At 44.5% G+C, this 25,549-nt stretch overlaps 3 protein-coding genes across 4 annotated transcripts in view; 1 reads left to right on the plus strand and 2 right to left on the minus strand.

The window, feature by feature from the left end:
• Window positions 1–24,381, minus strand: TMEM143 (transmembrane protein 143). Of its 2 annotated transcripts, none has more exons than XM_030197784.1 (8): window positions 24,144–24,381; window positions 6,875–7,096; window positions 6,372–6,479; window positions 3,551–3,745; window positions 3,210–3,346; window positions 2,553–2,832; window positions 1,430–1,637; window positions 1–1,264 (listed from the first exon to the last, which is right to left on the minus strand). In XM_030197784.1, the coding sequence occupies exons 2-8, from the start codon at window positions 7,073–7,075 to the stop codon at window positions 1,095–1,097; spliced, it is 1,299 nt and encodes a 432-aa protein (XP_030053644.1). In that variant the 5' UTR covers window positions 7,076–7,096; window positions 24,144–24,381; the 3' UTR covers window positions 1–1,094. The 2 variants fall into 2 exon arrangements, with proteins under 2 accessions (XP_030053644.1, XP_030053643.1); XM_030197783.1 differs by lacking the exon at window positions 24,144–24,381 and adding an exon at window positions 8,425–8,506.
• Window positions 1–25,549, minus strand: part of LOC115466521 (sulfotransferase family cytosolic 2B member 1-like) — a 1,032,539-nt gene that overhangs the window by 847,525 nt on the left and 159,465 nt on the right. The window lies entirely within an intron of this gene.
• SYNGR4 (synaptogyrin 4) overlaps window positions 8,777–25,549 on the plus strand; it is a 24,278-nt gene continuing 7,505 nt past the window's right edge. The window contains exons 1-4 of the mRNA XM_030197822.1: window positions 8,777–8,841; window positions 16,567–16,692; window positions 17,971–18,208; window positions 21,892–22,031. Coding sequence (XP_030053682.1) covers window positions 16,597–16,692; window positions 17,971–18,208; window positions 21,892–22,031 — 474 coding nt within the window. The 5' untranslated portion in view covers window positions 8,777–8,841; window positions 16,567–16,596. The remainder of the gene's footprint in view (window positions 8,842–16,566; window positions 16,693–17,970; window positions 18,209–21,891; window positions 22,032–25,549) is intronic.

Consider the following 25,549-nt stretch of genomic DNA (forward strand, 5'->3'; position numbering starts at 1 on the left):
TGCAATACAGGCATCATTTATTGCACTCATAACAGCAGCAGAAATATTATTAAATATATTTCCTGAAGCAATGGGGGTAGACGTGCTTTAAAAAATTTGACAGAGCAGTTGAAAATGAGAAAGAAAGGAATACAGAACCATCTTAATCCGGACTGCAGGCAGAAAAAGTCCAGAAACCGTTATTAAGGGAAAGCCACTGCTTATCCCTGGGGGTTGGCAGCAGGGAATCTTGTGACTTTCTGGGTATTTGTGACTTAACTGACCACTGTTAGAAACAAGATACTGGGCTCAATGAATCTTTGGTCTGACCCAGAATGGCATCTTATTTTCTTATGTAAAAAAAGTATTTTAAAAATTCCAGGGTTTAAAAATCACGTGCAGATTAACCGCATGCACATGCCAAGAACACCAGAGGTAGTGGCCTGTATCAGTAACTCTATCCTCAGATCACTCCGTCTCTCAGTGCCTGTGGCAACAAGGAGAGGCCAGGGCTCGTCTCAAAATGACGCCACTGGAGTACTTAAGTCCTCAGTCCAAATATGTCAGCACTCTGGGACAGTTTATTCCTTTTCTTTAAGACTGGGATGCAGCATCGTCAATTTCTAAACATTTCTCTAGAAGTCAAGTAGGATCCGGAGTGGTACAAAGCCTGAAATACATCCACAAAAATCAGCATGGAGGAGTTTTAATCCCCCTCTCCTCCTCTCCAGTACCTTGTGCAAAATATCAGCAACAGCTGAAGCATCCTGAAAATACTTCGCAGAAACAGAAAACAAGGGCAAGAAGGCCTGAACTTCTCCGTGCTGTTTGACAGGTGGCACAGAAACGGAAGCTGGTGATCCAGACTCCCTCCTCCAGGCCAGGAGTGTACGAGAATTCAACACAAATTGTGAGAGGGTCCTATGTCCAGTCACGTAGCTGAGCTCGGTCCATACACATCCCTTTGGCTCCCAGTACATCAGGGCCAGGATTAACCCCTTTCCAGCCGCCGAGTTTGGTTGAAGGTACTGATAAATACAGGTCCACCAGGATTCACTTACAATCTCCAGTGTAGACTGTTTCAAACATTCAGCTGTCTTCTGACCCACTGTGCACTACACCGGCTCTTGAAACGGTTTGGGCTCCGTAGCCTTCTCCACCGAGAGTCCGTTCAGCCTCTGGAGGTTCGTAAGAGCTCTCTGTAGGGAGAAGGAAATCTCCAGGCCGGATTTTTCCTGCAGCCAGGCCTCTACTTGCATTTTCACCTCAGCCAGACTTTCCGGGTCTGCAGCACAAACAGAGAAGAGTCAGGTCCACAGGTTTTGATTTCAGGAGCTCCATCATTGACTCCTCCCACCCCAGATTCACGAGAGCGCCTCCTGTTGATCCAGGGTGGCGTTTCCGCTCTCTCGGCACTTCTTCCCGGGAACAAAGTTGCCCAGATACCTACCTGTGGGGTATACGTTGTCCCCACCCTCTTCTGTTGCCACGCCCTGATGCCGAGACAAGAAACTGTGTGCCAAGAGCACCTCCTTGGCATGTTCCTCCTGTGCCCGCAGGGTGAGGGCACCCAGCAGCTCGGCATTGTTTGAGGTGCTGCGATAATACAGCATGTGGGCCAGTTCTAGGGAGTGAGACTTACGCCGCTGGGCGAACACCTACCAGGAAAAAGAGAGAGAGAAAAGGAATCACCTGGCCATCAGTCCCTTCCAACCTAATAGCCAATTAGTCCCGAGAATAAATGTACACGCTCTCAAGATTTGCATCATCCGATGCTGGGAGATACAGTTCCGCTGTTAACAGGAATCTCAGAGAGACTCCAACCTCCCAAAGTGCTAAGCGGAGTAAATGCAAGACCAGCTCAGTTTGTCACGTTTGACACGTAGGCTGCCAGTGGACTTGCCAACTTGGATCCAGGTTCACTCGACAAAGTTGATCCAGTCCTGTAGCTTCTGATTTTTTTTCCCCATTGCATTTCAGAAAAGCAAGACTGTAAGTCCCCGCTTGCAAACGGCTAAACCCAGGACCAGATCAACCCTGTCAAGTGAATCTGGATTTATTTGACAACCAGAGCTGCCAGGATCACTATAGCTCAGAGCTGTTTTACAGGGTGGAGTGAAGCAGACCCCGAGTGACCACTCCCAAATTTTCCCAGTGCACCTGAGAAGGAATGGATAACAAGAACCCACCACCAGAAAATAAATGCAGCCATACTGCCCAGCACTGGAAGAGTCCGCATTGTGCATCCATGAATTAGAAATTTGACCTTATCTGCTAATTTGCTTTCCTTTAGTCCCTCCGGACTGGCCCAGCGAGTGACTGATGCTTCTGAAAAGATTAAAATTCCTCTCCCTTCTGTGAACTGGCTTACTTAAGCCTGTTTATTTGAGGCAGCAAGAGACCCTCTTGGACCTCTGCCTCAAATAAACAGGCTTAAGTAAGCCAGTTCACAGAAGGCAGAGGAACTTTAATCTTTTCAGAAGCATCAGTCACTCGCTGGGCCAGTCCGGAGGGACGCTAAGGAACTAGAGGCTTTTCCTGCCTTTCTGAACTCTCCCCTCAACCCCACTTACCTTCCAGGCACGGAAGGCCATGAACCCGGCGAAAAAGAAGAGCAGGAAGGATGTGCCGACCTTCAGGTCGGTGAGGACCACCATACCCACGTTCACAAAGATCACGCCGCCGCTCACTAGCAGCATGGTGTTGAGCAGGGTGCGGTCGAAACCGGAGGTGCGCACTTTCACCACAGGCAGCACCTGCTCCAGCCCCTCCAGAGGAATGTCCTTGAAACATTTCAGCACCATGTGGGCCTGCCGAGGCCGAGCTGCCAGGAACACTCGCTTGAAGTAACGCCTGTGATTGGAAATATGGCCTGGATTAGGGGGGAGGGGTAGAGAAAGAGAAATACAAGTCGCCTACGGTCATATCGTCTTCACTAAAGCCCCCGCTTGTAGTTCATAGACACCATGCGTAGCGAAGTCTGAATAAAGCTGTGACACAACCTTATGGGGGTGCTGGGGAGAGGAGCAGATGGGGAGAAATGTGTGGAAGGATGTTCAGGGGACGGACAACAGAGCTTATCAAGTCTTAATCTGTCAACAGTGTATGAGGTGGGTGTACAAGAACAAAATGGCTGCCTTTCCCTGTCACCGAAAGCACATATTAAGTAAATCCTTACTTTGTCACCTTGATGTTCAGGAAAAGGGGAATAAAGTTGCAAGATCTCTTGCCTTTCCACAGGGGTCTTCGAAGTCCGACTGTAAAGCCCCTTTGGGGCCCTGCTGCTGAGCTGTGTCGAGAGGGGCCCAACCCTCTGACCAAGGGCCCAGAACTTCATGTACTCGTACTGATCTATGTTTACTTGGACCTGAAGGAGGAGAACGGGATGGGATTAGAGGGATCCCTGTGGATGTTTTAACTATGGCCAACGAAATGCTGGGTCAGTACTGGCTCAGAGGGAAGCATGCACCCCTTGAACCACTCTCCATCCCTTGACTATCTCTAAGTACGGCTTGTGTTGCTGTGTTAAAGCTCAAGACATGGGGACAGGTTGTGGGACACCCTTTCACACCTGGACACCATCCTGCGGGTGATGCACGGTCAATGCATAGGCCAGCGTGTCCTCAGACAGGCGGTTGAAGTTGGCCTGGTCCAAGATGGGCTGCAGCTGGTCCAAGACTTTTTCTTCACTGGCCAGCCGCTGGGCGTCAGAGAGGGACTGCTCTTCTATCGTGTCTCTGTCCGGGTTAATGAGGTTGTAAAGTGCCTAGGGGAAGGAAGAGGTGAGACTCGTCAAACAGCAGTGATCAGCAACAACCCTGAAGTTCTCCTGAGAGAGAGGATCTCCAGGATTATACAGTCTTCCAAGTTAATGTATGATGGTGAAGCTGTTGGGGTTAGAGCAGAGGGCTAAGAACCAGAGAAGGTAGGGTTGAAAACCAGCTTCTCCCACTGACTCTCCATGTGGCCTGGCTGGGGCAATCACTCAATCCCCTACTGCCTCAGGAACAAATCTCAAATCTTAAGATTACTGTGTGACATAAGCTTCTGAGACCACACCTGGACCCATCTGAAAAAAAGTGTTGGTACAAACATCAACTTTGGACGATTCACATTCAGACCTGAAGTCAGGTTGTCGCAACCTGTGAACATGGTTAGGACATTATTTGAGGGGGCTGCACTTTTACTCTCACTGAATTCCAGCCCTGGATCAGTAAACTATTGTTTTCTTGTACTCAGGCACTATCGAATGGCAGACAGGGGGTAATATTTGAATGAGATATCAGTCAGTACGATGTTTTTCCACCTACATATATTCGAACACTCCAAAATGCAATAAACTTCATTTTTGTTTTTTTTAGGTTTTCTTTAAAGATACAGGATTCTGTCCAGCAGCATCTATACTTAAACTGAGGAAAGATTTCCCCCTCTCTCCAATAAGGTACAACCCAGCATTTTCTCAGGAATAATCTTCCTCTCTTCTAGGGCTTTTCTCTCACCGTGTTTAGAGGTTTTTTTTAGACTTTACAGGAATGCTTTCAGATTAAGTTTCAAGTTTATTACCTCTCGATATACTACAGATCAGAAACCATCTGTATGGTTTACAAATATCATCAGTAGTGTATAAAAAAAAGAAAGGACAGACATAAAGTTATTACACCGCAGTTCTGCACACTGCTGACCTAGGTATTGCCCCCATCCCTTCAAACTAATTTGTGGGCCCTTTTACAAAGGTGTACCAAAAAGTGGTCTGTGGTAGTGTGGGCGCGTGTATTGGATGCACACTGGACCATTTCTCCACCGCATCTGGAAAAAGAGGGGTTTTTTTTTTTTGGGGGGGGGGGGCTGAGCACTTAACACCACCCACCGAGTTAGCGGTAACAGCTCATGCGTTACCAACGCGGTAACTGTCCAGCACGCACCAACTGGCAATTACCGCCAGGAACGCCCCCGCGGTAGAAAATTATTTTCTACTGCGGGTTTTCGGTTTGCACCAAACTCGCAATTACCACCAGGTGCATGAACGAGCTGGGAGGTACTGCCAATTTGATTATGCAACTTTATAAAAGGGCAACGCTGGTTAGGCAACCATTAGTTTCCAAAAACTTTTTCAAACCTGCTTTAAACATTTGGCAGGAGAGCTCAAAACACAGATAACAGATTAACCGATTTCATTATTCATTCCGTTCGACCCTCATGACACCCCGATTCACACCTACCTCATTTGACCACAATATAACCTTGTATTTGTTATCAACCGAATTGGCAAATGCCTTTACGGTACTATGTAAGCCACATTGAGCCTGCAAATAGATGGAAAAATGTGGGGTACAAATGTAATAAATAAATAAATAAATAAAATAAATAAGATGGTCCAGTTACGCTAAAGACTGATGAGCGAATATTGCTGAATTCAATTTGATAGAATGAAGGAATAACTAATAGATTTTGCTGGGTTGAGTGCAAAACATGAAAGGATGTGTTGGTGGAAAGTAAGTGGGATAGAAAGCCAGTATCCTGGATTTTGTAAATTAATGGCAAACATTTTATTAGTCAGACTGGTTACCAATGTTCAGCTTTAATGAGTGGAACAGCATAATCTCAGTGTTTAGTACTAGAAACAAGTTTAGTCTTTTAATGTTGGTCAATACTGAATTGGCCTAAAACAGAATTAAAAACCACTTCAAAGAAATAGGCTTCATTCTTGGGGACAACACCCAGAAAGGTATTTACCATATAACTACAGTGCATTTGGCCTAGGAACCAAACAGTTTGTTTTTTTGTTTTTGCTCTGCGAGGACCTGGTGTAGAACAGTTTCATGCTGCCTGGTCACAGTGGGGTGCGAGATAACATCTGCTTGGGATAAACCCCACCCTATCGGACATGGAATCCTGGTTTAACACACAGGCACAACGTTTTCTGATGGAAAGACTGTTGGGAGAGACTGTCCAACTGAGAATTTATATGGAAGTGTTCCGAGGAGTAATGCACCCCCCAATATCACCCTAAAAGATCCTGCTATCAACATGTCAGTAGAAGATAATTCCCATCTTTTTTCGCTCGCTGGCGCAGTCTAGATTTGGTTGGCATCTCCTATTTTACTTACCATCTGTGGCTGTTAGTGAGACGTCAGGTTTCACGAATAACAAGAATGTATTCAGAAATATGGGCTGAGGCAGATAAAGACATTTCTCACCTTTCTAATGTTGCTTTGTACTTGACCAGTGGTAAATAAAATATCAATTTAACAAAAAAAAGAAAATGAGTTTGGAAACCCCTACAATATGTGTGAGACAACTCTTGGTAGGATAAGAGGGCCTCGGAGAGCAGACGTGGCTCAGGCACAATGGGAATGTATTGTGCTGGTGGTGGGGAAGGGTTCCTTGCTCACCTGCAACTGTTCTAGGGTAGCATGGTAGGGCTGTAGGAGGGAGGTGTCCAGTCGCTCTGCGAAGGTCAGGAAAGCACAGCGCTGCGTCTCACTGGATGAGTGGAAATCCTGTACATGGGAGTGGTGAAAGTTAACAGTTAAACCAACACTAGGTTCATTTTGCATGCTGAATCTTTTAAAAATTGCACCCCTCCCTTTCCCATGTACGTTTCAAGCCCTCTCCATTCTCTCTCTCCATAAGCATCACCAAGTGACGCTAGTTTCCTTGCTTGAGAGGGAGAGGGCTGGAGAACAGGAATAAAGCCTCTCTCCAAGAATAACTCTCAAAGCTGTTTTGCTAAGATCAGTCTCCCTTCCTCTCCTTGGAACTAAATCTCCCTCTTTTTGCTCTTCTACTTCTTTTCAGATGCTCAGGATTACACAGCAGAGGCAGTTGAAATGACAGTGAGAAGTGTCCCCTACGCCCCCCCCCCCATCTTTTCTTGTCCCCACTCCCACCACACCTTCAACAGATTCTTGATGAGCTGTTCCTTGGAGAAAGGGATGTATTTCTCCTGGTACTGCACAGTCCAGTTACGGGGCTCTGTAGGCTTCCACATTTTCCGGTATTCTGCTATCTTCTCAGGCAGCGAGCGCAGGGAGCGGGTAGGGACCACAGAGACCCCTACCCCTGCCCTGAAAGCAGCAAAAGCTCCACAAAGCATGCTTTTATTCCTGGTGCAGCACTGTGAGGAATGCAAGACAAGTTGTTGATATGGATAACAAAAACAGAACAGCAACAATAGGATAGAGGGGAGGGAGATGCTACTCTGGTGGAATTAGCTGTTTAATAAGACCCTGACGAAAACAGCGTTCACATATCTGTCAAGAAAGAGGTGTCCAGACAAGTGCAGGAGTTGCTGCTGGGCAGCAGTAATGTGCACTGGCAGAACTGTGCTTTGAGTGCAAGTTCTGTGTATATTTCAACTCAAGTGCTGGAACAGTCGAGGGCTCTGGTGATGTGCCCTGGCACAGTGGTGTGTGTGGGAGTTTCTTTACTATAACAGCAGGGTGCAGAGGAGCAGCAGTGAATTGCACTGGCACCGCTCTGTGAATCATAACATCTATTACATAACTTTGATCACATGAGAAAGAGAGAGAGAGAAATACTTTTAGAGATAAAATAAAAATCATGCAAGCACATGCTCAAAGCTCAACGGCCTGCACACATAATACTGGATTCTAGTGACTAAAATTGCACGTACAAATCAGAACACATAGATGATTTGCATGCGCAACTTAATTAATGAAAAACTCAGTGCCAATAATTGCTGCTAACAATTAATTATTGGCATTAATTGGGAGTTACATGCACATCGTATTCTATAAGAATGTGCGCTTAACTCTTATAGTGTGTAATTTCAAGGGGGCTTGATTCGGGGAGTTACGTCCATTTTTTTTTTACAGAATACTCCTGAGCAGTACCTAATTTAGAAACCAGAAATTTACATCCGGTTTTCAGCAGGCATAAATGCAGGTTCTTTAAGTTAAGCGCAGATTAGGTGCTGTTTTATAGCGTGCATACCTTTTTAAGCCATTCTCAACCCAGTCCTCGGGGCACACCTAGTCCCATCTGGTTTTCAGGATATCCAGAATGAATATTAATGAGTTAGATTTGCATGCAACTGAGGCAGTGCATGCAAATCTTTCTCATGTGAATTCATTGTGGATATCATAAAACCCCTATGGGACAAGGTGTGCCCCGAGGACTGGGTTGGGAATGTCTGCTTTATAGAATAGCGCTCGCAGCATAATTTTTTCCACGCCGATTTTTGGGTGCAATTTACTGAGGGTCCAAAAACTCCAAGCAGTGAAATGCAGCGAAAGGCGAGAGCCTGGATCCCTTGATCCACCCAGTCCTGCAGACAGAGCATGCATGCATGCAACAAGCTAAGAAAGGCCCCTTGTACAGAGGAAAAAGAAGCACAGTGCGAAAAACGACGGACAGGAAACGTGCACTACTGAGCAAACACCAAGATCCACGAAAACAACTAAACAAAAATACAAGGCTAACCTTACAACGGCAGCAAGGACATTGCCACCGAGCTCATCGTCTGCGCAAGCGCACCCTCACCCCACATTCCACTTCCGCCCCGCTGTGACGTCCATTTTAAAGGGGGACGTTTATAGGAGCAGGAGGGGCGGGGCCTCGTCGAGTGCGCCTGTGCAGAGGTGCCGACCAATCGCACCGTCCTTCTTCGACGACCACGCCCACGAGTCTGAAAACGCTAAAGCTAAGAAAAAGCCATCAATCAAAATCAGAACGATTGCCCAACCGGCTGTTGCCCGCCGTGGTGACGCAATACGTTGAGGGAGAGGGCGGGCGAGTAACAGTTGCTAGGAAACTAGTCGAGAGACTGTGGCGGCTGAGGCGTGTGGGGCGCCGAGCGGGAAACTGGGAAAAGGCGGGAAAGTGAATAGAAGACTTCACGTAATAACAGTAGAATAATGGACGAATAAGGGGTTATGACGTCATAAGGGGGATCCGGGATGGATCGCGAGTGTGAAGCGCATATATGATAGTTGTGTACATAGACGTGTAATGCGGACGGATGTGCGTCTGTCGGAGACTGCGTGGCAAATCTATTCTCGAGGCAGATTTAGCTCGAAACCACGGGGTGGGGGGGGGGGGGGGGATTCGTTCCTGCAACCTTACTCAGAGCAAACAACATTGGCCTGAAATAAACAAAAGCAAACGGAAAAGATGCTGAAAAACAGCTCAAAAAACTTGCACAGCCTTTTTATAGAATTTGCATAAGTAGGGATATACAGTTAAATAAATAAATATATAAAATAAACACTGACATAAATATATATACAGTGCAATCCGCTTAAGTGCAAGGGTCTGGGACCAAAGAAATGCATGCAGTTAACTGGAGCGTCGAGCGTGCACTGCGCTCTTGCAAAAGTGACAGGAGGTTGTTGAATTTCGTCAGAATGGGCCTCGCTGCTCATTTCATCATTTGTTTCATCATTAGCCGTTGCCTGCGTGTAGGCGCATATCTGGACATCAGTGCTGTCAGCTGTTTGTAGATCGTAATCAACAGCTACGTAGTGATGAAACTCCTCTTCAGTGACACCGGCTGGGATGTCAATAGCTGTTCATCTGACGCGTTGCAACAGCTGCATCTGTTTTGGCCCTCTCCACATCCCTAACAAAGCTTGGCCGCTTGTAGCAGTTCACAATGGTTGCCTGTGTAACATGATTCCAGGCTTCTTTCTGCATATGTAGGGAATCCAACAGTGATAGATTACGAGCCAGTTCAACAGCACGTTATCCTTGCCAGTCTGGTCATCCATAACGGTCCATCAGACGACGCAGCACAAGAGCCCTATAATGTTGTTTGAAATTGGCTATTATGCCCTGATCCATAGGTTGGATCAGAAAGGTGCTGTTTGGTGGCAGGAAGACCACCTTGACGTTAGACAGCCTGACATCATCACTGTGTGCAGCACAATTATCACAAAGCAACAAAATCTGATGCTTTTGTGCCCGCATTCTAGTGTCTAACTTCTTTAGCCACTGCTTCCAAATTTCCCCAGTCATCCATGAATTTGCGTTAGCCTTGTATGACACAGGAAGTCGCTTAACATTCTTGAAGCAACGGGGCTGTATGCTCTTTCAAATGATGAGTGGTTCCAACTTCTCACTCTCATCCATATTGCAACAAAGGAGGACCGTCAGTCGGTCCTTCGACGTTTTACTTCCTGTAGTTTTGGCTTGTTTGAATGCAAGTGTTCCATCAGGAATCGCTCGCCAGTAGAGACCGTTTTCGTCAGCATTGAAAATGTCACGAGGTCAGTGGTGTTCCTAGGGGCGCTGACACCCGGGGCAGATCGCTGATGCGCCCCGCCCCCCGGGTGCAGTGCCCCCCCCCAGAACAGCGCCCCCCCCGGCGAAATAACCCCCCCGGGTGTAGCGCGACCCTCCCGGTGAAAGAAACCCCAGGGTGCACGCCGCTGGGGGGGGGGGGTGCCGCGCGCCTGTTGGCTCTTCGTTTTCATGCTCCCTCTGCCCCGGAACATGAAAACGAAGAGCCGACAGGCGCGCGGTACCCCCTCAGCGGCGTGCACCTGGGGCGGACCGCCCCCCCCCCTTGGTACGCCACTGCAAGAGGTGCAAACTCGTTCAAGATGGTAGGAAGAACTGAAACAACCCAATTTTCAGCACCAAAGTCATCACCATGCTATTTCTTGAATTTTATGTTGCTCCTCTCCTTCCATCTTTCCAACCATCCAACGGTGGCTTTGAATTCAGTTAGTCCAAGACTTTCAGCTAGCTGATTAGCTTTCTCCATAAGCAGTGGACCACTGACAGGAAACTGTCTGCTCCTGACTTGAGAAAACCACGAAGAAGAGCATCTTCTACCTCAGCTTTTCCCGCCCATTTTCGTTTCTGGTGTGGATTTGTATTTTTTTGCCAGTCTTCCAGAAGCTGGTCTTTCTGCTTCAAGATACATGAAATTTGACTGGGAGTGACACCATATTCTTTAGCAATAGATGCTTGACTTTGTTTGTTTTCTAATTTTTTAAGAACTTCTATTCGTTCAGCCGGTGTTAAAGTCTTACAGTTGCGTGATGACGACGACTCCAGTGTACACTCTAACACATCTTTCGCTTCTGCCTGCGGCAGTTAACCAATGAGATTTCAAATTTACTGCCCCTTTGTCACGCGCCAGTCGGCTTCCATATTTCGTGCGTGCGCTCATGCGGAGTCTTTCCTGCAGAGGAGCAGTCTTAAACCATGCATATAAGCGAATCTTGCACTTATCAGTGGTGCGCTAAACTGAAGTTTGTCCCCATAGAATTGATGGCGCCAAAAATGGGACCAAAGTTGGCATGCAGTTAAACAGAGCATGAGCTTATCCGACGTGCACTTAAATGGAGTGCACTGTATATATATAAAATACTCTAATCCCAGTTTGAGATTCAAGGCAGTTTACAAAAGGAATCTCATAGTACAAGAGAATCATCTAAAAAAAATTATCAAACAAATGCTTTAAACTCTGCATAATTGCATATAATTCGTCATAGATCTAATACGCAAAGGAAGAGCATTCTAATTGAAGTAGCATGAAATGAGAACATTGCCATCATATGATATTTAAACCACAAACCTCTAAATGTGGTAATTTAATAACAACTTATCACATACCGAGAAGAAACAACAAAGAGAAAACATTGTACCAACAACTGAGAAGTATAATACTTGGAAAATTATACAAACTTTTGAAAATAATGCATGCTTCAGGGGGAAGCCAATGAGGTCGTTTAACATACCAATAGATACTACCGTACTTCAAATGAAAAACTAAACATACTACTGTATTTTGAATCAGTTGTATTTTATGTAAAAGTTTAGTATTCAATTCCACATATAGGGGTCCTTTTACAAAGCTGCGGTAAGGAGTGCCTACGCTGGCGTCCAGCACATTGTTTTGATGCACTCTGAGGCCCCCTTTTACAGCAGCGGGTAAAAGGCTGTCTTTAGTAAAAAAAAATGGTTGTGTGACAAGTGAACCACTAGTGCTACTAGACGTACGCAGCGCTGTACACTTGAACATGAAAAGACAGTCCCTGCTCAACAGAACTTACAATCTAATTAGGACAGACAAACAGGACAAACAAGAGATAAGGGAATATTAAAGTGAGGATGATAAAATAAGGGTTCTGAACAAGTGAATAAGGGTTAGGAGTTAAAAAGCAGCATCAAAACGGCGGGCTTTTTGCTTAGATTTGAAGACGGCCACAGATGGAGCTTGACGTACTGGCTCAGGAAGTCTATTCCAGGCATATGGTGCAGCAAGATAAAAGGAATGGAGTCTGGCGTTAGCGGTGGAGAAGAAGGGTGCAGATAAGAGAGATTTACCCAGTGAACGGAGTTCCCGGGGAGGAATGTAGGGAGAGATGAGAGTGGAGAGGTACTGAGGAGCTGCAGAGTGAATGCACTTATAGGTCAGTAAGAGGAGTTTGAACTGTATGCGGAAACGGATAGGAAGCCAGTGAAGTGACTTGTGGTGAGGGCTAATATGAGCATAACGACACTGGCGGAATGTGGTTCAAAGAAGTAAGACCTAATCATGTGTGATAGAATGTTCGTTTGCACAGTCTATTAACCTGTGCATCAAATGTATGTGACGATTCCAGGATAACTCCTAAAACTCTAGACTCCTTATCAAGGTGCTACCACTAGTTAATAACACAGTAGTAGGAATAGTTGAAGGATCATTAGAAAACCGTAACACTCTCGTGTTATTTAGATTTAAGAAAATTCTCTAAAGCTCACTGCTGAAATTTTATCTACACAACAAGAGACTCTGATAAAAGTGTCATCCAGAGGGATCTTACTGGTACTAACATAAAAATATCGTCAATATAAGAGAAAAGTCGTTTCCATCACAAATACAGAGACACATGTAACACACGTATATAAAAACGTATATATCTAAAGGGTTATACCTTTATATATATATTTGTTTATCTTTCCATCTCCTTCTGTCATCGCTCTGTCTACCTTTGCTAGTTCTATATCCATTTCTTCGTCCCTCATTCATCTGTCTTATTTTTCTATCAACAGTTGGTATACATCGTCTCCTGTGCACTTCAATATCTATTTAGCTCTGTGGCCAACTATCTAATATGTTTTAAAAATATATTTGCACCCCTGCATCCTAAATACTCCAGTATTTCAGGGATTTTGCTATTTTGGTTCTGAATGATAAACACAGAAATACATAAATATTCTTGTTGATGGCGAATCAAGAAATGATTTTTTTAATATTCATGAATGATAAATATAGACATAATCACACTTGAGTTACATATTATGATGCCAAGAATATAAATAAGGTAATAATGTAGAACAAGCTTAACAAATGTCCATAATTAAATCTGTATCTATTTTTTTAGTGGTCTGTATTACATATATCTTTTTGTTTCTGTAACATAAATATCGAAATAATTCAGGGTTTTATTGTCATAAATGATACATACAGAAGTCAACTCTTTCTATGGAGCTATTCCTGTCCCTGTGTACATAATGCGCCGATAATTTTCTGATTTTCCTACATATTCATGAGTGATAAATGTAGAACAATTGTGTGCCTTTACTTTGGACGCACACATTTTCTTGATCTAGAAAGTTCCACACAGATTAAGCAGGTCTTTTACTAAAGAGCTCTAAGGTGTCCTTTTATTGATCTGCGTTCAGCACTCACACATGTCTAACGCAGCAAAAAAAACTTAACATGGGACATGCTATTTGTGTCCATGTTAGTTTTTGGGTGTGCGCTCGCTAACCCTTGAATTCTATAAAAGTCGCTACACATTAGTTCTGGGATGTTCCCACACTAACCCTGAATTCTATAAAAGTCACTACGCATTAAGTTTTCAGATGTGCCCATGCTAACCCCTAAATTCTATAAAAGTCACTACGTTTTAGTTTTCGGATGTGCCCACGCTATCCCCTGAATTCTATGAAAGACGCAACATATTCATTTTGGGATGTGCCCATGCTAAGCCCTGAATTCTATAAAAGTTGCTACCTGTTAGTTTTAGGATGTTCACACATTAACCCCCAAATTCTATAAAGTTGCTACACATTAGTTCTAGGATGTGCCTACACTAACCCCTGAATTTTATAAAAATCGGTACTTGTTAGTTTTGGGATGTGTCCACACTAACCCCCAAATTCTATAAAAGTCGCTACGCGTTAGTTTTGGGATGTTCTAACCCCCAATTCTATAAAAGTTGCTATGTGTTAGTTTTGGGATGTGTCCACACTAACCCCTGAATTCTATAAAGTCGCTATGTATTAGTTTTGGGATGTGCCCATGCTAACCACCAAATTCTATAAAAGTCGCTACATTTTAGTTTTCGGATGTGCCCACGCTAACACCCGAATTCTATGAAAGACGCAACGTATTCATTTTGGGATATGCCCATGCTAACCCCCGAATTCTATAATAGTTGCTACCTGCTAGTTTTGGGATGTTTGCACATTAACCCCCAAATTCTATAAAAGTCGCTACACGTTAGTTCTAGGATGTGCTTACACTAACCCCTGAATTTTATAAAAGTTGCTACATGTTAGATTTAGGATGTACCCATGCAAACCCCGTTAGTTTTGGGATGTGTCCACACTAACTCCTGAATTTTATAAAAATCGGTACTTGTTAGTTTTAGGATGTGCTAACTGCCGAATTCTATAAATGTTGCTATGTGTTACTTTTGGGATGTACGCACGTTATCTCCTGAATTCTATAAAAGTCGTTACGCATTAATTCTGGGATGTGCCCACGCTAACCCCCAAATTTTATAAACGTTGCTACTTGTTAGTTTTGGGATGTTCACACATTAACCCCCGAATTCTATAAAGGTCGCTACACGTTAGTTCTAGGATGTGCCTACACTAACCCCTGAATTTTATAAAAGTTGCTACATGTTAGATTTAGGATGTGCCCATACTAACCCCGTTAGTTTTGGGATGTGTCCACACTAACCCCTGAATTTTATAAAAATCGGTACTCGTTAGTTTTGGGATGTGTCCACACTAACCCCCAGTATTATTAAAGTCGCTAAATGTTAGTTTTGGGATGTGCCCAAGCTAACTCCCTGAATTCTATACAAATCACTATGCGTTAGTTTTGGGATGTGCTAATCCCCGAATTCTATAAGCGTTGCTATGTGTTAGTTTTGGGATGTATGCACGTTATCCCCTGACTTCTATAAAAGTCGCTATGCATTCACACTAACCCTTGAATTTTATAAAAGTCGCTATGTGTTAGTTTTGAGATGTGCCCACGCTAACCCCCAAATTCTTTAAAAGTCTCTACGCATTAGTTTTGGGTTGTGCTAACCTCTAATATGCGTAACACCATCCACGCAACTAAAATTTAGGTGCAACCATTTACATCAGTGAAGACCTGGTGTAAATACCCACACCTGACTTCAGACGTGTAACGGGTTATTCTATAATACTGCATGTAAATTTTAGGAACACCCATGACCCGCTCATGCTCCTCCCATTTCCAGGCCCCCTTTTGAGATCCAGACGGTAGAATTTACGTGGATTTAGGGAGAAATGCGCATAAATTCTAATAAATGCCGATTAGTGCCGATAATTCCTTTTAAACATCCAATTATTGGTGCTGATTGGCTTGTTAACCAATTGAGTTGCACAAGCAAATCAACATGCGCAACTCAAGTTGCACTATATAGAATCGGTTTAATGTGCAAATTAGCACGTGCAAAGTGTTATGCCACCGTGCTTGGATGGGAGCAGCTAACATGCTAATTCATGTTCTTGCTTTCTCTGTAACCCTACCCCCCATTCCGCCTCCATAGATTTTCAACTGCGTGGTCGGTATAACAAGTAGCCTCTACATGTGGTGATGTAATAGGGGGAACCCAGATTCTAGCTGTGACATCGTGGCACCTCCACATATGGGAGGGTGTTCTTGCAGTGACATACTTACACCTCCATATATATGGAATCACATTCTAACAGTGACATCACTGCAGGTTTGCACTGATGTCATTGCAGTTCCCTATATTGGAGGGACATCACTATACCATATAGAGGAGCACAGTCCTCCGGGGCCACTACTACTACTATTACTTATCATTTCTATAGCGCTACTAGACGTACACAGCGCTGTACACTTGAACATGAAGAGACAGTCCCTGCTCGACAGAGCTTATAATCTAATTAGGACAGACAAACCAGGCAAACGAGATAAGGGAATATTAAATTGAGGATGATAAAATAAGGGTTCTGAACAAGTGAATAAGGGTTAGGAGTTAAAAGCAGCATCAAAAAGGTGGGCTTTTAGCTTAGATTTGAAGACGGCCACAGATGGAGCTTGACCTACCGGCTCAGGAAGTCTATTCCAGGCATATGGTGCAGCAAGATAAAAGGAACGGAGTCTGGAGTTAGCAGTGGAGGAGAAGGGTCCAGATAAGAGAGATTTACCCAGTGAATGGAGTTCCCGAGGAGTTTGAACTGTATGCGGAAACGGATAGGAAGCCAGTGAAGTGACTTGAGAGGGCTAATATGAGCATAGCGACACTGGCGGCTTTTCAGACTGCACTGAAGTAACAAAATGCATGAATGAAATTTGACATTAAATATTTTTTTTCTCTCTTCTTTGGACAGACTGTGGGTGAGGATAACAGGCAGTGAGAAATGATGACTTTCCTCTCCCCTCTGCAATGGCTGATGAAGAACAAAGTCTTTCTCTTTGTAATAAAGCCGCTCACTCTCACGAGGACTATTGCTTGGGTGAGGAGCTAAAGAGGGCACAAGAGGCCCGAGACCCTGGCATTCTGCACCCACCAGTTTGAGTGCCACATGGAGCTAAAGAGCAGCTTCCTTCCTCTCCCCTTTATTGAGACCCCTTTATTTTCCATTTACAGATAACGCAAATATATATTTTAAAATTATTTTGTTGCAGTTATTAAAAGGGTTCATTTATATTGGAATCCCATCTGTATCCCTTAACCACAAGGACAGCTGTCCTGAAGTTCCTTGAAGGCCCAAAGATATAGGAGAAAGGGCATGTGACTGAAAAGCCCCCAAGAATTACCAGTAATGATATGAATCAATTAAACTTATGTTTCACTGCTTTGATAGATGGACAGGCAGCCCCATTGAAAAGACTGGTGCTTTTCACCTTTTTGGAAAGGTACTAAAACCGTGCATGTTTGTTTGTAACACAGCCATCCAAAGCAAGAGGCCCGAGACCCTGGCATTCTGCACCCACCAGTTTGAGTGCCACATGGAGCTAAAGAGCAGCTTCCTTCCTCTCCCCTTTATTGAGACCCCTTTATTTTCCATTTACAGATAACGCAAATATATATTTTAAAATTATTTTGTTGCAGTTATTAAAAGGGTTCATTTATATTGGAATCCCATCTGTATCCCTTAACCACAAGGACAGCTGTCCTGAAGTTCCTTGAAGGCCCAAAGATATAGGAGAAAGGGCATGTGACTGAAAAGCCCCCAAGAATTACCAGTAATGATATGAATCAATTAAACTTATGTTTCACTGCTTTGATAGATGGACAGGCAGCCCCATTGAAAAGACTGGTGCTTTTCACCTTTTGGAAAGGTACTAAAACCGTGCATGTTTGTTTGTAACACAGCCATCCAAAGCAAGACGCTTACATAAAAAAAAGTGGAAATGTCTTCCATGGAATAATTGGTTTATTTTATGGGGAGAGTTACAACAGCATCCATGATGGAATCTAGTCCCCAACACTGGAATACATATCCCAACCCTTGTTAATGTGTCCAGGATCTCTGTGTACGCACAGAGAGACCTGGGCTGGCCACAGTTGGAAGCAGGATACTGGGCAAGACAGAGCCTTGGTCTGGCCCAGTAGGGCTACTCTTATATTCTTACAGCAGAAAGGCCCTCGATTTAATTTTATCACTTCAGTTTGATGTATCACTTCTTCTATCATCCGAAAGTGGATCACATTGACTATATAGGTTAAAATGACAATAAACCCTTTCTCTCTTGTTTTCTCTTTTTGCTGTGTTCCTGTGCCTACTCAGATCTTTGCTCTGGTGGTCTCTGGGACCTTGGTGACAGAGGGCTACCAGAACACTCTCTGGTCATCTGAGCTACACTGTGTTCTGAACAGCAACCCTGTGGCCTGTGGCTATGGCATTGGCGTGGGGCTGCTGGGATTCCTGGTTTGTGTGATCTTCCTGGGTCTTGACGTAGCCGAGAACCACATCACCAAGGCCAGCATCTACAAGGCCGTCATCATCATGGACCTGGTTGTCTCCAGTAAGCACAGATTGTCTCCAGTAGTGCACTCTCATGTCTGGTCTTACAAAAACAGATGTATCAAAACTTTTGACCCTAGTGCAAAAATGTTTAAAATAATACGATGGTTGTCCTTAGCGTCCTCAATGGACCAATCCAGAACTTGTAGATTTGTGCTCATCTGGTGGATATAAAAAGTACAGAACTGTGGTCTATCCCAGTGTTTCCCAAGTCCAGTCCTGGAGTACCCCTTGCGGGTCAGGTTTTCAGGATATCCAAAATGAATATGCATGAATGAAAAAGGATCTGCAGAAGTTAGAAGAATGGTCTAAGGTTTGGCAATTAAAATTCAATGCGAAGAAATGCAAAGTGATGCACTTAGGGAATAGAAACCCACAAGAGACTTATGTGTTAGGCGGTGAGAGTCTGATATGTACTGAGGGGGAGAGGGATCTTGGGGTGATAGTATCCGAGGATCTGAAGGCGACGAAACAGTGTGACAAGGCAGTGGCCATAAGTACTACTACTACTACTACTTAACATTTCTAAAGCGCTACTAGGGTTACGCAGCGCTGTACAATTTAACATAGAAGGACAGTCCCTGCTCAAAGAGCTTACAATCTAAAGGACACGTGAACAGTCAGTCTGATAGGGGCAGTCAAATTGGGGCAGTCTGGATTTCCTGAAAGGTAAGAGTTAGGTGCCGAACGCAGCATTGAAGAGGTGGGCTTTAAGCAAAGACTTGAAGATGGGCAGGGAGGGGGCTTGGCGTAAGGGCTCGGGAAGGCTGTTCCAAGCATAGGGTGAGGCGAGGCAGAATGAGCGGAGCCTGGAGTTGGCGGTGGTGGAGAAGGGTAATGAGAGGAGGGATTTGTCCTGTGAACAGAGGTTTCGGGCGGGAACGTAAGGGGAGATGAGGGTAGAGAGGTAGTGAGGGGCAGCAGACTGAGTGCATTTGTAGGTAAGAAGGAGAAGCTTGAACTGAATGCGGTATCTGATTGGAAGCCAGTGAAGTGACCTGAGGAGAGGGGTGATATGAGTATATCGGTTCTGGCGGAATATAAGACGTGCAGCAGAGTTCTGAACAGATTGAAGGGGGGATAGGTGGCTAAGTGGGAGGCCAGTGAGGAGTAAGTTGCAGTAGTCAAGGCGAGAGGTAATGAGAGCGTGGACGAGAGTACGGGTGGTGTGTTCAGAGAGGAAAGGGCGAATTTTGCTGATGTTAAAGAGGAAGAAGCGACAGGTCTTGGCTATCTGCTGGATATGCGCAGAGAAGGAGAGGGAGGAGTCAAAGATGACTCCGAGGTTGCGGGCAGATGAGACGGGGAGGATGAGGGTGTTATCAACTTAGATAGAAAGTGGAGGAAGAGGAGAAGTGGGTTTTGGTGGAAAGACGATGAGCTCGGTCTTGGACATGTTCAGTTTCAGGTGGCGGTTGGACATCCAGGCAGCAATGTCGGTTAAGCAGGCTGATACCTTTGCCTGGGTCTCCGCGGTGATGTCTGGTGTGGACAGATACAGCTGGGTGTCATCAGCATAGAGATGATACTGGAAACCATGAGATGAGATCAGGGAGCCCAGGGAAGAGGTGTAGATTGAGAAGAGAAGGGGTCCAAAGACAGATCCCTGGGGAACACCAACAGATAGCGGGATGGGGGTGGAGGAGGATCCATGAGAGTGAACTCTGAAGGTGCGGTGGGAGAGATAGGAGGAGAACCAGGAGAGGACAGAGCCCTGGAACCCAAATGAGGACAGTGTGGCAAGAAGTAAATCATGATTGACAGTGTCAAAAGCGGCGGATAGATCGAGGAGGATGAGGATGGAGTAGTGGCCTCTGGATTTGGCAAGGAACAGGTCATTACAGACTTTAGAGAGTGCTGTTTCTGTTGAGTGTAGAAGGTTGCTAGGCTGTATAGAGAGGGGAGTGACCAGCAGGAGGTGTTGATGCCCCTGTATAAGTCGTTGGTGAGGCCCCACCTGGAGTATTGTGTTCAGTTATGGAGGCCGTACCTTGCTAAGGATGTAAAAAAAATTGAAGCGGTGCAAAGAAAAGCTACGAGAATGGTATGGGATTTGTGTTACAAGACGTATGAGGAGAGACTTGCTGAACTAAACATGTATACTCTGGAGGAAAGGAGAAACAGGGGTGATATGATACAGACGTTCAAATATTTGAAAGGTATTAATCCGCAAACAAATCTTTTCCAGAGATGGGAAGGTGGTAGAACGAGAGGACATGAAATGAGATTGAAGGGGGGCAGACTCAAAAAAGATGTCAGGAAGCATTTTTTCACAGAGAGAGTGGTGGATGCTTGGAATGCCCTCCCGCGGGAGGTGGTGGAATTCAAACATGCGTGGGATATACATAAAGGAATCCTGTGCTGCAGAAGGAATGGATCCTCAGGAGCTTAGCCGAATTGGGTGGCGGAGCCGGTGGGGGGAAGAGGGGTTGGTGGTTGGGAGGCAAGGATAGTGGTGGGCAGACTTATACGATCTGTGCCAGAGCCAGTGGTGGGAGGCGGGACTGGTGGTTGGGAGGCGGGGAATAGTGCTGGGCAGACTTATACAGTCTGTGCCAGAGCCGGTGGTGGGAGGCGGGGCTGGTGGTTGGGAGGAGGGATAGTGCTGGGCAGACTTATACAGTCTGTGCCCTGAAAAAGATGGGTACAAATCAAGGTAAGGTATACACATATGAGTTTATCTTGTTGGGTAGACTGGATGGACCGTGCAGGTCTTTTTCTGCTGTCATCTACTATGTTACTATGTTTGAACTTGATTTGCATACACTGCCTCTATTATATATAAATCCCTTTCATATAAATCCCTTTCACTAGTCTATGTCTCCACTGCATGCAAATCTATTTCATGAATATTCATTGTGGGTATCCTGAAAACCTGACTGCTAACTTAATGCAGACAAAGATAGGCTTGTGTTTTATGTGGCCCGATGTGTCCGGTAACTTAGGCAGTTTAGTGCTTGAATATCGGCACGTAACCCGCACAAGAGCCAACTCTGCTCCTGGACTGCCCACAAAATTGCCAGCTTCAAGGTTCGTGGTTAATGCCGATATTCAATGGCGCTGTATCAACAGCTAGGTCCGAGGAGTAGCCTCTCCTGCTTGGTTAAATCACTTTGCATATTGACCCCAGTCAAAACCAGAAACAAGCCCACACAAAAACTGGGAAGCAGTGGCGTTCCTAGGGGCGCTGACACCCGGGGTAGATCGCCGATGCACCCCGCCCCCCCCCCCAGGTGCAGCGCCCCCCCCCTGGCGAAATAACCCCCCGGGTGTAGCGCGACCCCCCGGCGAAAGAACCCCCCCCTGGTGCACGCCACTGGGGGGGAGGGTGCCACGCGCCTGTCGGCTCTTCGTTTCCATGCTCCCTCTGCCCCGGAACAGGAAGTAACCTGTTCTGGGGCAGAGGGAGCATGAAAACGAAGAGCCGACAGGCGCGTGGCACCCCCCCCAGCGGCGTGCACCCGGGCAGACCGCCCCCCCCTTGGTACGCCACTGCTGGGAAGTAAAATTAATCCATGTAGGTTTCTGCTTGTTTAGACCAGATGTAAATGAATGTGAAAATCAGAAAAGAGCTATAATTACAAGGGTTGTATTTTTTATTGGGGTGGGGGGTGGGGGTGGGTGGTTACATTGCTTTCTAAGCCATTAATTCCACTTTGGAATTGTCTTTGTCTCCTCTCACAGTCCTCTGGACCTTCCTGTGGTTTATCGGATTCTGCTTCCTGGCTCACCAGTGGACGCTGTCTGACAGCCGGCGTTATGTCTTGGGGAACAGTGCTGCACGGATCAGCATCACCTTCTCCTTCTTCTCCATCCCTTGCTGGGTAACTTGAGTATTTCTGGATTTTTGTTATCCCAGTAAGAGGATCTGCCATGTGCCAAAAAGTTTAGAGAAATTTGCTTGTGGTGTGCATGGTAAGAGGCAGCTTCACCTCTTTTCCCATCCCAGAGACTGGGGGGGGGGGGGGGGGGGGAGCAGAGATCGTAATTTTCTTAAAAAGGGAAGGGAAGAAATTTTTAAAAAACAACGTGATCAGAGAGATGCGGATAGAGGGACAAGAGACAGGAAGAAAGGGAACGAAGAGAAAAAGGAAAAGAACGAGGATAAGAAAATGATGGGAATGAAAGAGGGAACAGGAAAGATAGAAGAGAAAAGAGAAAGAAGAGAAACTAGAACAAAACAGAAAAAGCAAGGAGAAAGAAAAGAACAAAAAGGTTAAGTAATGGGGAAATAAAGGAGCAAGAAAACAACAGAAAGAAAGAAGAGAGAAACAAAAGAAAGGAAAAAGGAGCACTTTGGATTATTTTGCATGCTTTGGTTTTAATGCATGTGGACTACTGTAATTCTTTGTTTCAGGGAATTGGTCAGAGAGAATTGAAGTGTTTACAGCTGATACAGAAAAACTGCTGTGAAACTGCTATTGGGAAAGAAAAAAATTATTTGATCACATGATACCGCTTTTACAGGAGGAGCATCGGTTGCCGGTTAATTTCCGGGTTTTATATTAAACTCTGCTTTTGGTGCATAAGGTCCTTCATGTGGGTCTCCCAGAATTTCTTGCTAAATATTTAGTTCCTTATTGTTCCATCACGTTTGCTTCATTCAGCTCAACAGCATTTGCTGTGGTGTCTTCCCTCCACCAAGCCTCCGACAACCTATAAGAGCTTTGGAACTTGCTTCCATTATTTTTGCATTTCGAAGCGTCCTTACCCTGCTTTTGAGAAGTTACTGAAGACTCATTTTTTTCATGAAGCTTTTTCTGCTGATCCATGATCTATTCTATTGCAAGTTAAGCTGGGTTAGCAATTGGGGGACGTGGAGCCATGGTAGCAGACAACAATTTTTTTTTCTTTTCTGTCCTATTATGAAATTTGATTTTTTTCTGTTATTATGTATTTTTTTTATTGTTTATATGTACTCCGCCCGAAAATTCATTTCCTTGGGCGGTTAATCAAATGTAATAAACCTGAACCTGAAAAAAGATAAGAAGAAAGAGCACAAAGACATAAAAAGATACGATGAAAAGAAACAGATCAGAAAGAAAAAAGAGACAAAAGGGAGAAAGGAGAGAGATGAGAAAAAAAAGATAAGAAGAAAGATCACAGACATAAAAAGATATGATGAAAAGAAACATAAGAAAAAAGAAACGAGAGAAAGAAAAGAGACAAGAAAGAACAAAAGATAAGAAAGAGCACAAAGATAAAAAGATAGGATGAAAAGAAAGAGAAAGAAGAGAGAAAAGGGAGAAAGAGTGCAAAAAGAGAAAAAAGACAATATAAAAAGAAACAGAACAGAAAGAAATAAGAGACAAAAGAGAGAAAGAGAAGAGAGACAAAAAAAGAGAAAAGAGACGGAGAAAGAACAAAATGTGTAATGTATACGGTTATGATTTTAATGCTTTGGGCTGTTTCGGTAAGAAGAATATTAAGTTTGAAAAATTACAAAAAAACAAACAAACCTAAAGAAAAAAAAGGATAAAGAAAAAAAGAAATAGAACAAGGAGTAAAAAAATATGGCAACAGAGAAAGAAAACAAAGCAAAGAAAAATAAGAAAAAAAGAAAGATCAATAAAGAAAAGACTGAGGGAGGAAAAAACCCTAAAGAGATGGGGAGAAACAGAAGGTGGGTTGCAGAAGGAGGGATTGATTCTGCTGCTTATCCCAGAACAGCAACTTCCCTTGTGAGCTGCTGTGATGATTTTTCACCTTTCCCTTCATTTCCCCGCCTTCTTTTCATACATAACTGAAGCAACTTGCCTTCACCTGTGGCAGGAGAAAGCTGGAAGTAGGAAAACATAGCATTATGTACTTTGGGCTGATTTATCTGCCTGTTTGAAATGTCACATTGAACAATGCATTCCCATCTCCCCGCCATGCCATTCTCCAGATCTTTGTGCTTTAATAGGAAAAAAATATGAAAAAGGTGAAATACTTACCCCAGCGGCATTTTAAAACTAGAATTGAATGCTCTTTTTTTTCTCTGCCGTCTCCCTCTGTGTTTCTTCAACTTTTCTTCTTTTCAGCCTTCTTTCTGTTTTCTTTTTACTTGGCATGAACAAACCAAACAAATGAAAACCTATCAAAATGTGACCGAAACTACTATACTGTGCAGTGTTATGTAAGAACTCCTCTTCGTCTATAGCACCTGCATTCCCGAAACAAGGTCGTGCACTGTTCCGCTCTCACACCCTAAGGAGCAGTGCAGCTGTAGAGATGATGTCAAAGGGGTAGAAGAGTATTGCATATCTCACAGTGTACCGTGGGTGGCAGTCAAGGGCTTTGACTATGCAAGGGACATGCATTTGTTTGAAATGTCAGAGGAAATGTCACAGGGGGCTCGCAATGAAGCTGCTAAGTAATACATTTAAAACAAACTGGACAAAATATTTCTTCATTCACAGTGTAATTAAACGCTGGAGGATGTTTACAGAGAATGTGGTAAAAGCAGTTAGCTTAGCAGGGTTTAAAAAAAGGTTTGGACAGGTTCCTAAAAGGAAAGTCCTGAAGCCATTATTAAGATGGACTTGGGAAAATCCACTGCTTATTCCTGGGATAAACAGTATAAAACCTTTTTTTCTCTTTACTGTGTGTAAGGTGGGTAAGTTACTTCATGAAGTCAAAGAGGTAATCCACCCAACCTGAGGAGAAAGCGTTAGTAGTGAGATGTAGTTGAAGAGGTGGCATGGTGAATTTGTGCTTTGATGAGAGGATGTAATCCTGACACCACCACCAGAGGAGGGTCTGTTTGATGGTTAGTGGAAGATGGATTTTGATCATCAGTGGCTGAATGCTGTGATTCCAATGCCCTTGAGGTGACATTGCAAGCACTGGATGTGGAATCTGGTCTGGAGAATTATGTAGACGATAGCTGCCATGCGACCCAGGAGCTGTGAGATGGTTCTGTCTGAAGCCTGTTGGGCCCAGTGAAGCTGCAGTGCAAGGGTTGATAAAGCCAATCCCCTGTTTCAAGGGAGAAATGTGGAGCCGTGCTCCAATGAAGGGCAGGGATTGTTGTGGCATTAGCTGGAACTTTGCATGGTTGATGAGGAAACCTAGCGACTGTAGAAGGATGGTTGAGTCTTAGAGGGTTTGCAAAGTTTGGGATTTGGATGATGTTGCAATTAGCCAATCATCAGAGTAAGGGTAAATGTCCCTTTTTTTCACAAGTGCACTGCCACTACTGCAAGGCACTCTGTGAACAAATGAGAGTCTGCACAGTAGAACTCTTTATCGCAAATGGCACTGCTGGAAGGTGAATCAAAGAAATTGCCAATATGAGGGTGAATGGGAATGTAGGCCTACGCATGCCTCAAATCCAAAGAGGTCAACAAAGTGACTTGGG

This window comes from Microcaecilia unicolor, chromosome 3 (assembly GCF_901765095.1).
Source record: "Microcaecilia unicolor chromosome 3, aMicUni1.1, whole genome shotgun sequence".
In the NCBI taxonomy this organism is placed as follows: Eukaryota; Metazoa; Chordata; class Amphibia; order Gymnophiona; family Siphonopidae; genus Microcaecilia; species Microcaecilia unicolor.

Coding starts and splice junctions, on each gene's coding strand:
- TMEM143 (XM_030197784.1), bottom strand. CDS start 7,075: ATGCTTTGTGGAGCTTTTGCTGCTTTCAGGGCAGGGGTAGGGGTCTCT. Junction 3,347..3,550: donor ACCCGCAGGATGGTGTCCAG/GTGTGAAAGGGT, acceptor CTCCTCCTTCAG/GTCCAAGTAAACATAGATCA. Junction 1,265..1,429: donor GGACAACGTATACCCCACAG/GTAGGTATCTGG, acceptor TTTGTGCTGCAG/ACCCGGAAAGTCTGGCTGAG.